Source organism: Limulus polyphemus, unplaced genomic scaffold (genome assembly GCF_000517525.1).
Source record: "Limulus polyphemus unplaced genomic scaffold, Limulus_polyphemus-2.1.2 Scaffold421, whole genome shotgun sequence".
Classification (NCBI taxonomy): domain Eukaryota; kingdom Metazoa; phylum Arthropoda; class Merostomata; order Xiphosura; family Limulidae; genus Limulus; species Limulus polyphemus.
In genome coordinates this window covers 416,188-429,307 of record NW_013666031.1, presented here as the reverse complement: position 1 = coordinate 429,307, position 13,120 = coordinate 416,188, and the positions used below count along the sequence as shown (strand labels likewise).

Below are 13,120 nucleotides of genomic sequence, written 5' to 3'. Positions count from 1 at the left end.
CGATTACTGATATCCAGTATTCACCCCATCCCTGCTATGTTGTAAATATGAGATAGTAAGTGTGAGTTGAAAGATAGTCAAGGAGGTTGTGTGCAGTTGTTAGAAAATAGTAGAGTGAATCAGTCAGCATTTTAGCTATTGTGGTTATTTTGTGGAAGAAAGTTGATTTGATTTTATGTTAGTCTTAGATTGTTAGAAAGGTTTGAAAGTCATTTGTACAAGTGCTCGAGATTTCTAGAAACATTAAAGGAGAAAATAAACCAACTTGTTATTTTTTAAGTGGACTGAACTTTGAATTATGTTATTCAGATAACTTAAAAAATCCCACCAACGAAAGAACAACGATATAACAATACAATTTGGTTTTAATCTCAGCCAATTACAACTGCCTAATACACGGGCTCGTTACTACCATGTGTTTATAACAGCAAGCACTACATTATGTCTTACATTTTTGTTGTTTCTTTTATCCGAATAAACTTTCTTTTACCGAAACGATAAATAGGGTCAAATGAATATATAAATTATCAAAATGTTGTGAGGTCAATAGAAAGTGATTTATTTTACGATACTAAATAAACTTATAAGTAAAAGAGTGGATAATTATAAAATGTTTGAGACCAATAATATTTGTAAGTGCTTTTGATGTGAAAGTACTGAGTAGGTATGTCTTGAAAATTAAAAGAATTCAAAACCTAATAATTAATTGTCGTTTTGAACTGTATGTCAAAGACTGCTGAAAATTACAGTGATAAGAAATTAATAATGTTAATCTTTAACGAGATAATGTATTTCTATAAATTAAGATTACTATTAGTAATCATTTTCTGTTTTATGTGAATTGTTATCCATTGTATATAAAATACTAACTTATGGATTGAAAAGTTTAACAATAAAAAAGCTTAACACAGGTAAACAAATATTTTATGAGTATCGTTCCTTTTGCCTTTTTTTTTTAACCTGGCGTGGCTTAGTGGTTATTATGTTGGACAATTAACCTGAGAGTCATACGTTCGCTTTCCGTTGCCGAAAAAAATTCGTTCCGTTATAAGAGAAGCGGTCAAATCTCACTATTCTATTTGAATATTCCAAGAGTTGATGGTGAGTGCTGTCGTCTAACTGTCTTCTTTCTAGCCTATTAGTTTAAAAAACTAAACAAGTATTGTGTAGTTTTGCGCGAATATACGTAAACAAAGAAATAAACTATTTGTTTTTGTTTCGTAGAATGCCTAATCAGCGCCATATACAAAATATGTTTAGAAGTTTAATACTAAAAGTAATTGATAATATGTTATTGAAAACTTTCTGTCACGTCTTATATTAACTTAATTTACTTTTTCTCTTAACATATCAGTGTAATTGTTTTGCAGCGTTCTCTCTAACCTAACAGAATCAGGTATTATTTAACTTAGCGAGGTTCTTGTAAAACACGTGACAAGTAACTAAAATGGTCATTTAATAATTATTTCAAATATTTTTGTTCTAATATCACCGCACTGTATAGTTAGAGCACAGATGCATTATTCACTGAATATGTCCTCACGTACATATTTTCCTTTCATGATATCCTGCTATATGCAATATAAAATTAATATTTCGGTAACAGCGGTTTCAATTGGAGCAAACGATTCACCTCGATAGTGCGATTTTCAAAATGTACAGAAGGGTGTGTTGTAATCCATTCACTTTCGAGATACTTGGGATACCACAATCTAAAATTTATTTAGTGATTTTTATTTGCGTTTATTAATGTTGGCTTTGCACTTTACTTAAAAATATTGTAAAACTATTTTTCAAGAAACCTATCATATTTACAATTAATCTCGATTATCTTAGACATCGTGATCTGAAATTAAGCTTGTGTTGAATGTCATTTTCCTTTCGAAACGTTACTGTGGAACATTTATGTTTTTCAGCAAAATGCAACATGTTAAATAATATTTCCAACAAAATATATATGTCATTTATAATGTTATAAACTACTTTATTTTTGAGACAAATCGAAGAGAAAAAATTACTCAAAATGAATAAGCACAATTAAGACACATTTACAAAGAATTTTGATGAAAAACGTATTGAAGAAACGCATAATCTAATCATATCATGGCGTAATTTTCTTTCCTACATCTTACATTATTGTTACCGGTAGAGCACCTAGCTGAATGCACTGAAGTACCAGGTTGCTTGACCGGTGACTCCTCTAAACTGATCACCTGCAATGATGCAGTTTCTGATTAGTTTGTCATGACAGGTAAGATGAAGTAAGATATTAAACACCAAAAATGAAACCAAAAACAGATGTGATAGAAAACAAAATAAGTCTAGAAACTAGTTTGTTGATCTATTGCTTGTATTTCCATCAGATAAGAATATGTAATATTAGATGATTTCTTTAAGAAACAAGAAGACCATATGAACTATAATTTGATCAGAAACAAAAAGAAATGTTATATTAACTTTTTTTTGAAACTATAGTTTGAAATATTTTAAAGAGAAATACAAAAGATTAAAATGAAGTGTCGAGAATTAGTAAATAATCTCAGAAAAAGTTTAATGTTTGGAAGTTAACTTTACATTCATCCTCAATCCTTCTTAGAATGTTTTCTTACATAACAAAATATAAACAGAATGTGTCGAATGGCTTTCTATGGACTACTCAAACTTTTTGTGTGGTTTTGGAGACGACACAGAACTCAGAACACAGTCCGAAAAGACGTATCCAAAATCAGACAGAAGGCTGGAGTAGTTCGTAGGAAACTCTTCAACATGTCTACTGCCTAAAACTTTCTTTTAAATAAAAATGTGAACAAAACTCTGGAGAATAAATTAATTTCTGAAGTTTAAAACTTTTTTTAGGTATTAATCAATTTTAGACACATATTTTTAAACAGAGGGATTAACGAACTAGTATTGAATTATCCAAAACAGTTATTTTCACTTAACGTGTACAGTTTTTAAGGTGTCTTAGTTTTGCATTAACAAATATTCAATATCCGTAGCTATATCCTTAGGTTGAACCGAAGACCCATAACGAGTTACTGGTTTTCCGTTCTTATCTATAAGGAATTTTTCCCAGTTCCAACGGATATCACGACTGTGTTTGGGATCATAGAAGAGCCAATCTGAAGGAGCAAAATGTTCTTTTGTAGGAGGACAGTTTTTCTAAATGGCAGAAAAAAACAAACATTATATTAATAATAACTACAGTAATTCTGAATACAATTTCAAAATTAGTACAAATAAGAGAGTATCTTGGTCTTAACTAAAATTATTCAAGACTAATCATATTTGAAGCAATTCAATTTAATGAAAAGGTTTAGATATGAGTATGTGGAGTAATTTTAGACGTTCTAAATGTAAAACTTTTTGAAAAAGGAGATAGATCGTTCGAAGTTGGGTAAATTGTTTACAGTTGAGGATATGATCCTTTAGAATACAGAAATATCAAAGTTAAGCTTATATTATAATTATTAATTGTTCGGAATGTGGAATATCAAATAATTTTGAGACCGGGCATGGGCTAGTGGTTAAAATTCGATAGTGTGGAGCAAAGGGTCCAAGGCTTGATCAGCGATATTCTTTTGAAAGAAGAACTTTACTTTCAGCTGAGGGGCATTATAATCACAATATTTATTCCCTATTTATTTAAGAGTAGCAATGTGGGCAGCGGGTACTGCTGAAGTGGTGCCCCTCCCCTCTTTCTGGTTTGTGGTTCTAAATTAGGGATGGTCTGTGCCTCCTTGGAGCCTCTAATCTAGCCATTTAGTCCATTCATCGTATAAGGTGTCGTTCATTTTGAAAACACCAAATCAAATAATTACTGACTGTTTAGAATACGAACCCTTTGAAATAGAAACTATGAAACTGAGTATGTTGTTTGTTTTAAATATAGACCCTTTAAAATGTTGGACCCCCTCCCCACACACTTAAAATTTAAATACCCATATAGATCTTGAGTAATAAGTGTTAAGAAAATTCTTCTAATATACTTTCAAAAAAACAGTAGGCTACAACTTTGTATGCTTATGGTTTACATAACTTATTCAGTAATGCATTCCAATTCTATTATTTTTAACTTTCAAACATGTGTACGACGTTCAAGTATGATTAAATATAGATGAAACTTGAGATTAAAATTTAAAAATCCTATCAGTAAGTCTACATTTTCAAGTACTAAAACATATACTGTGAAACTCATTTGATGTGTGGAAATGTTTATTATAGCAATCAAGGAGGAAAAGGCGAAGTTCAAAATGCTGAAGTGAAACTGTAAAATCACCATCTTGGGTTCATTGATGGTGGTGTTTTCTGTATTTGAGTTGCAGGAAAATCAGCCTGCCAGATCAGTCTGTGAAGGGAAAGTCAGTGTAGAATTAGAACCTGTGAAGACTTTTGTTTATTTAGTGTGTTGGCTTGACTCTGCTACGTAATATGCACAAATTACAATATTTTCGGTTGAATTGTTGAGGTTTCGATCTGGGATGCGCAATAACAATGATGTATGTGCATTAGAAATAGCAAGTAATTAATACACCGGTAGCAGAATGATGACTCAGTGTAGAAATCAACAACAGTGGTTTCGAGAAAAATGAAAAAATAGCCCCAGGAAATAGGGCTTAATTTAGGAGTTGATTGGACGGGGTAAATTTTATAGGGAGACCCACAGAACTGAACTTCATAAATAAGACAAATACAATTCAATAACATTTATCTACAGTTTGAGCAACACAAGCGATGTGTAGATGATATACTAAGTACTAATTCTAATATTTATATTGAATGGTCCAGCGTGACCAGGTGGTTATGGCGCTTGACTGGCGATGTGAGGGTTGTGGGTTCAAATCCCCCATCCCACCAAGCATGCTTGCCCCTTTCAGCCATGGTAAAAGAATAGCCCAAGAGCTAGCGGTGGGTGATGTCGACTTTCATTTCACTGCTAAATTAGGGACGGCTAGCGCAGTTAGCCCTCGTGTAGCTTTGCGCGAGATTCAAAAATCAAACAATATAATGAGTGATGACAATGAATTTTTTGTTAAAAGCGAATAATTATGAAAGAACAGACTTTAACAATATGTTAGGTAAAAATTACAAAATAATAGGTTTATACGAAACGATTAAAATTGTTGCTTTAGTGACGCAGTTGCAAACACAAGTTTTTGCAATGATACATCCTTTTTCTCTTAGTCGGTACCCTCCTGCTCAGGATGACGAAAAGAAGATAAAAACTGTTAGTTGATTTGAGCATTCCTTCTCAGCTGTATGCCAGTTTATTGACGGTGTGTTTACAGGGGCGTAAGATTAAAAATGGGCAAAAACGAGGGAAGCGTTGTCTTGAGATACAACTATCTCTAGAATCTTAACTATTTCAGTACGACTTTTGTATTTTAAAAGTGGAAACAATATAATTACATGTAAGCCACCTAGGATACATAAAGAATTCTTTCTGAATTTGTGGAAATTATTTTCTACTTACGATTTCTGAAACCTGCATACGAGATATTTGTGCCCCAACAGGTACTGTTTATTTATTTCTTAATTTATTTTTTCAGCACATTTTCTTCAGTTATTGGGGAGAAAAGAAATTAACAAATTTACAAATAACGAGTTAGTTCGCTGAATAATGATGGTTAAACAACTGTAACGGTATATCACATGCTATCCAAATGTCTAAAGTATTTTAGTTTATTAGTGGCGAGTAAATAACTATATATCAAACAAGCATTAATATTTATTTGCTTTAGGGCAAAGACGCTTTGGCTATCTGCTGTGTCCTCCGCGGGGAATCGAAACCCGGATTTTAGTGTTGTAAGCCCGTAGACTTACGGCATTATTATTGTGTTATATGTGTTCAAGCAGCTATTTATGGAAACATTTGCACACATTCTGAAGTGAAAGCAACGCAAGAACATTTTATAATCAAAGTTTTATTTGTTCAATTTTGAAAAAAAGGAATTAATTACTCTTTCAAGATATAAGTGAATCATACAAAACATTTTTTGAAGAAGCTTTAGTCACATGCTGTATGTCAAAATCATACCCTCTGGTATGACATGTTCATAATATTTCTATAGGATATATGGATCCTACTAGTCCTTCACAAACATAAGCTGAGAACTATATAACCCAACACTGTTGAAAGGGTTAAAGATCTAATATAGCAGGCACGTGCGCCTGACTTCATTCAAAGTGTAAGTGTAAGGAGGAACTGGCGTTCGAAGGAGGCGAGAAAATTCTTTACTAAAGTAATATTCAAAGTGGGGTGGCATATTCCTTTTTCTGTCCTCCTGATTAGTCACCCATGATAGAAAAAGTTTATTCAAAAACACCTTTTGATGAAAATCCAGTCTGTATCTACAGCTACATGGATTTTATAAGCGACTGTGTTCACAAGGTGAAATAAACCACTACTGGGACTCACACTAAGATGACAAGTAATCAGTGTTTAGTTTACAGCCATATATCACTCTTTTTCAGTTGATTATTTTTTATTGGGATAGTTTTATGACTGGCTTGGTGTTGGAAAATGTTGGGTTTTAATGAAAGTTTCTTTTAAAGATGATGAGGTTAGTTGAATTGAAATGAAAATAATCAGATATGGTAATGATAGAAGTTGTGATATGTTCTAAAAAGGAACTTGTTAAACACTCAAACAATCGTGTTAGCCTATACATGACTAGAGGGATAATTACCAAGAATAATAAAAAGGAAAGGATCAGTCATTATTCACTATACGACCTAGACTATTGATTATTCAAGTTAGACACCGAGGAATATAAAACACACATATTGTATTGTTTGTCGGAAATATTTGATGACTGTAGCTACAACAACTAGTTCAAAGCATCCTAGTCTAAATATGGTTATTATTGTTAGAATCTGATTTCCCATACTAAAGTATACTGTTTTTATGTAGTGCGTTTCTGGGATCATTGATATTTCAATATCTTCAGATAAAGCTTCTGTAACGATATACAGGTTATGCCATATTATGAATCCGAATTATGGACAAATCATAATAAACTTTATTTATTGCCTGAGGGAAAACATGTTCGTAATGTGGTGTTGAATATTCCTGAGATAAAAAGTAAAGATCGGTGTTGTTCTTGTGTAAATATGCAAATTTGTCTCAACTCTGTGAAACTGATAATTGTGTGAAATATTTTAAAAATCTAGCGAAGTATCAAAAATATAAGAGAGTTTTTCGTTTGAAGTTAAGCAAAAAGCTGCATAATGAGTTATCTGTACTCTGCCCACAACGGATATCGAAAATCGGTTTTTAGCGTTGTAAGTCCGCAGACACACTGCTGTGGCACTTGGGGGCATAAGATAATTTAAACAGTAAAATTTTATTTTAAGAATTTAACTGCGAGATTATTCCAAACCACTAAACAAGTTTGATAATGCACACACTATTCTTTATCTCTTGTTGCATCAAACCCTGTTAATGACTGCTGTCCTTCCGACACTGAACGGTAAGTAACTCCAATGTAAAAATAAATGTTCTTAATCGAAGGAAAAACGGCCCGGCATGGCCAAGTGGTTAGGACGCTCGACTCACAATCTGAGGGTCGCAGGATCGAATCACCGTCCCACTCAAACATGCTCGCTCTTTCAGCCGTGGGGGCGTTATAATGTGACGGTAAATCCCACTATTCGTTGGTAAAAGAGTAGCCCAAGAGTTGGCGGTGGGTGGTGATGACTAGCTGCCTTCGCTCTAGTCTTACACTGCTAGCTAAATTAGGGACGGCTCGCGCAGATAGCCCTCGCGTAGCTTTGCGCGAAATTCAAAACAAGTGGAAGGAAAACATGATTTTAAATTAATGTTTTTGCATATAAATCATATAAATACTTCATTCGATGGCTTTCGACTTAAATAAAATAACACGAAAAACATTTTGTAGTGAAACTAGTATTTGTCTAATAAATTTTGGCAAATACTCGTCAGGCATTGAAGACAAGTTTTCTTTCGGAAATTTTGTTAATAGGAAGTATCACAAATAAAACTCTTGACCCTTGACCAGGGGAGCTAAGTGACCTTCACATTACTTCTTGAGTTTCGATGATTAGTTTTCATCAGTCCAATCAATTTCTGTAACTTAAGTGTTTGCCAAAGCATAGTTTCAAGGACGCAGCTAACTGAGAAAGTACAAGTCAACTTCAGTTTCCATAAGTAAACATAGTAACAGCTATTAAGATTATTTGTCGTGATCTTTTGTCAAGGTTTCTTTCTAGCCTTGGAAGTCACAGGCATTGCACAATGAGTATGCTTGTTCAAACTGTCGCTTGGTAAAGGGATAATATATTGGTTTAAAAGCGTGTTAAGACTTCCATATTAAACCATGTTTACAAATTTAAAACAAATTTATTTTCATTAAACCAGATCATAACATATTTTCCAAAGTCAAAGCGAAATATACCTTGGTTTTGCTTCTCAAATAATACATTTCAATTCACTGACGAAAGACATTTACATAGTTATAAAAAATTTTCTTTCACTTTGTATTTTTAGAATATACCCACATTTAGATAAAGTAGAAAAAACTAGAGCTCTTAGAAAGAAAATGTTAATTTTAGATAACCATAAACAGCTGCAGAAATCTAAACAATAAATTTTATTTTGGTAACTGTACTGATGTGGTATTATAACATTTAGAACACATTCTCTTTTAGATTACAGTATAGAGGTCTCTTAGGATGTGTATTTTACCAGTCAGTACATGCACACCTTTAGATAACTGTGTGGTTGGTACAAGTTCATACCATATGTTTCTACTACTACAGATAGTGGATATATTTTTCGAAATTTTTGTTTTTATTTCACTTCAGTATGAATATAAGAAGTTACTTAAGTAAACACATCCATCTTTTCCTGATTCTAGCTCTGATCGAGACTTAGTTCACTAAGTAGTAAGTAACCGCATTTTTTACAGAAAATATAGCTTGTGATGTCTCACAACAGAATGCTGTCTTTTCTATCAGCAAATCCAGTAATGTCCTGGGTTCCCAGACTTTTGCACTTAAGTAGTAGTGGACAACGGTTACATAGTTGAAAAGTGACGTGTGCAATTTGGATTTATGTTATGTTATTGTATTTTTAGTATTAAACGCCAGGTTCTCAGTTGTTAGGTTGATTTTCTTAAGATTTGCTTTGGCAGACTAAGATAATTTTTCTAAGATTGATATTTCGCTTCATTCAACTTCTTTTGTTAAGAATTATGTTTTACTGAGCTTTTGTTTAACCTTTTGCAACTTTGTATCTTTGTCTCTTTTTTCAGTTTAATTTTAGATTTTTATTTGTAACCATGGTTTCTCTTCATCTCTCTCGTTCTCTCACCAGTTTAGGAGTATCGTGTTTGTCTGTTTTGGTATTCAAGGTTGTAGTTTTACTTTTTACCTGTTTTGACCCTTTATCTAAGACGACCTCAGACATAATTCACAGAGCAGTGGGTACATGCTTTGTTACTTAATATCCATCGAACCTCCAGTTAGCGAACCCCATACTGTAAATCCGTGAAAGTACGTAACAACTGTATAAATGTTTCTTGGTATGTATATATTTTACCATTCAATATATAAACACCTTCATACACTGATTTCTTGGTGTACTTTACGAGTGAGCATATCAGGGGCTATTTTAAGGAATATTCAGTCCTACATAAATAATAGGTTAAAATGTGTACCTAATTGTAAGCCCCCCCCCCCCCCCGGATGGCGCTGAGCATTATCTTACGTATTTATTTTTCTTTTGTGTTGATTAGCTTTTAGGAATGCAAAAGCAAAAGTCGAGTTTTGCGCATAATTCAAATGTTAGTAAGATAATAAATTCTGTTATATTAGATGTTCATGAAACGTTTATTAAAACTTAAATGTTGCTAAAATCTATATCATATTGTAGTGTCCATTATTATGTGTAAAATGTGACGTACATTTTTGAGAGAAAAGTTTGTGGCTCTCCAGTATTTACATGTAAAAGTGAAACTACACAAAACTCAATTTCCAACTATACATTGAACTTTTAGATCTACACAAAATTGCTTGAGCAGTTAGTGTGAAGAGGTTTCTTTGTTTGTATACCTGTCAGAATACACCATTAAATAACAGAATAGAAAGCGTTCGGTTTGTGTGTTTTATGATTAGAAAACACCTACTTTGAGATAGGTGTATAGAGGGTGTTCGTTGGCTCCGTTAACTTCTATCTTCTGAAACATGACGAAGTTCGGTTGAAAACCATTCCCTGGACGAACGTATTTCACCCCATTGATGATTTCTGTTCCATTTCCACCTGGTTCTTGCTATTCAAATAAAGGGAGAAAAATACTTATGAAGTTCAGACTTCACATAAATACTGTATCAAATAATTAACATCTTATGTATCTCCACAATAAGTAATTACAACAAAAAAATCAATTGAACCAGACAAGTTGAAACACTGACACAATTCTGTTTTTGAGTTCTTGTTTTTGCTGGTGTTCAGAGCTTTAACTTGTTCTAATCATCGAAAGCAAGAATAAGGTAGGCCGTTTGCATGAAACCTTTAAATATGCCAGTAATGTCTCGTTTACATGAATACTGCCTTTAAATATCCCGGGTAATCTCCCGTTTACATGAATACTGCCTTTAAATACGTCAGTACTGTCCCGTTTACATGAATACAGTAATGTTCCATTGACATAAATAATGCCTTTAAATACGTTTGTTTGTTTGAATTTATGCACAAAGCTACATGATGGGCTATCTGTGCTCTGCCCACCACGGGTATCGAAACCCGGTTTATAGCGTTGTAAGTCTGCAGACATACCGCTGTACCACTGGGGGGCTTTTAAATACGTCAGTAATGTCCAAAATACACTGATCCGGTAAAGGCTGTGGGCCACTGTCTGTGAAACACAGGTGATCATGGATTGCAGACGTTAACTCCATATTGTCCTATAGCACTAGTACTGTATAATTCTGTAACTGGTACTAATAAACATGGTATTCTATCACCAAATTTTGAATAAAGAGATATGATTATATACTTTTGTTTTGTTTTTGCTAAACTGAGCAAGAAATTTATTTTAACTTTAAAGGCAGGATATTGTACAGTTCAAAGTTACAAATAATCGTTTATACAGGAAGTCTGTTTACCGAAAGGAAGCGGAAACGTAAAGGTCCTGTAAATACATCCTCATTGAAGCAACAACAACAACAAAGTTATAGATGTTATTTGGCTCGATACACAAGCATAACGTGGCTAGCATACATAGGACAAGTTTTGCTGTTAGCATGTGTGCCGATTAAATATTGTACTTGAAATATGAACCAGCGTAATATCAGTAAATTTTTGTGATCGTCTTGGTACTTGGCAACTTACTTAAGACAAAAAGAATAAACTCGACCACTTTTACCTTTTGTACAAGTTGAAGTAGTTAGCTGCAACGTTTGCATGTCAACCTCATTATCCACATTAACCTTATTACTTCTGCTAACAAACAATTTATAATTTCAACTGAATTGTATTAAAATTAATTAACGAGCATCGCCTAGTGTTTAATATGCTGATACTGTGAATTCGTGTATTCATGATTTACATCCCCTTGCATCATAAATGGACTTCTCACTTTAAGATCGTGGATGTGTTAACAGAGTAATGGTCGAATCCCACTATTCAAATAGACGAGAACAGCCCAAGACTTGGTGATGCATGTTGTTGATTGACTGCTTTTCTTATAGTCTATCGGATCAAAAGTAGGGCGACTGTGTCGAAGTAGTCGTTGTGGAGATTTACACGAAATGTAGAAACTAAAATAAACCACGAATAAATGAATGTACACCAGAGTGGAAATGTCTGTAAAGTAATTATCACAGCAATACTACACAGTAATATTCATCACAACAAACATATTATCACTCTTTCTTTTGTCATCTACTGTTATGTTCTGTTTGAGTCTGGCCTAGTGGTTAGGGCACTAGATTCGCGATCTGAGGGTAGCGGGTTCGAATCCCGTTCCTAAACATGCTGACCTTCAGAGAAATGTGACAGTATATCCCACTATTCGTTGGTAAAGAGTAGTCCAAGAATTGGCGAGGGGGTGTGTATTGACTTTCTGCCTCCCCTCTAGTCTATCACCTTAAAATTAGAGATGGCTAAGGCAGATAGTCCTCGAGTAGCTTTGCGCGAAATTTAAAACAAACAAATCGTTTGAGTCTACCTGTGTAACTTACCTGTTTGAACTGGTTGCAGGGAAAAGCGAGTATTTTTAAGTCGCCATGAGAAGATTGTAGTGCATTCAGTTGACGGTAGTGCCATGTGAAACTTCAGTATGTCGCTACATTCACGATAAGCGCCACTTTACCTCTAAACTGAGAAAGACTGATATTCTCAGTTTCCATGAGATTTGAAATTGTAAAATTGTAGATGGACTCTTTCCCTTTACTAGAGTTGAAGCACGTGCGCGCGTTTATTCCATTGGTCTCTGATACAATAGGCAGTAATAACCCGCACGTTAATACAACTCCCAACGCTGGCTTCACAGCCATCCTCGTGGTTGTTTGACCAATGCACCACTGTAGAGTGCCTATCAAGGAAGACATACTAAGTTTAAATGTAGGGGTATTGGCCAATTAGTAAAGAGCAAATAAGAAACAAGTTTATAAGCATGCGCAAGAACGTTTGAGATGTTTTTCAGTTATAACGTTGTTTTTAAAAATCTGCTGATAGTAAACGCTTTTCCTGTATAAATATATATCTGACTATAGCCAACTGCGTTTTCAAAATTAAACGGACGATGTCATTAAATATTTTCGGACTTTTAGTGTTATCTAACACGATAAACACATTATTTCTTACCATACCAAAGAACTGATACTAAACTTAGCTCTCCTGTTATTTTTTAGAACAAGACCCCCCCCCCCCAAACAAAACAAAACAACAACAAACAAGCATGAATCAGTATATATGAGTGTTCAAGGATGTTATACCAACCATGAAACTATTCCCAGAATAAAAAAAAATCACTTTACATGTAACTAAGTTCCTGCTACACCATCCAGTAAAGAATTATGTGGTATTTTTAATATGTTGTACTACCAACAATCGTGTTCATTGTATGTCTTTCTTATTTGCACTGCAATGCTATTT

The 13,120-nt window shown here is 33.8% G+C and overlaps 1 protein-coding gene across 1 annotated transcript; it reads right to left on the bottom strand.

The window, feature by feature from the left end:
* Positions 1-1,967: 1,967 nt before the first annotated feature.
* On the bottom strand, positions 1,968-12,575 carry LOC106458153 (glutathione peroxidase-like). Its single transcript, XM_013917613.2, has 3 exons — positions 12,205-12,575; positions 10,149-10,292; positions 1,968-3,162 (listed from the first exon to the last, which is right to left on the bottom strand). The coding sequence occupies exons 1-3, from the start codon at positions 12,571-12,573 to the stop codon at positions 2,965-2,967; spliced, it is 711 nt and encodes a 236-aa protein (XP_013773067.2). The 5' UTR covers positions 12,574-12,575; the 3' UTR covers positions 1,968-2,964.
* Positions 12,576-13,120: the final 545 nt, after the last annotated feature.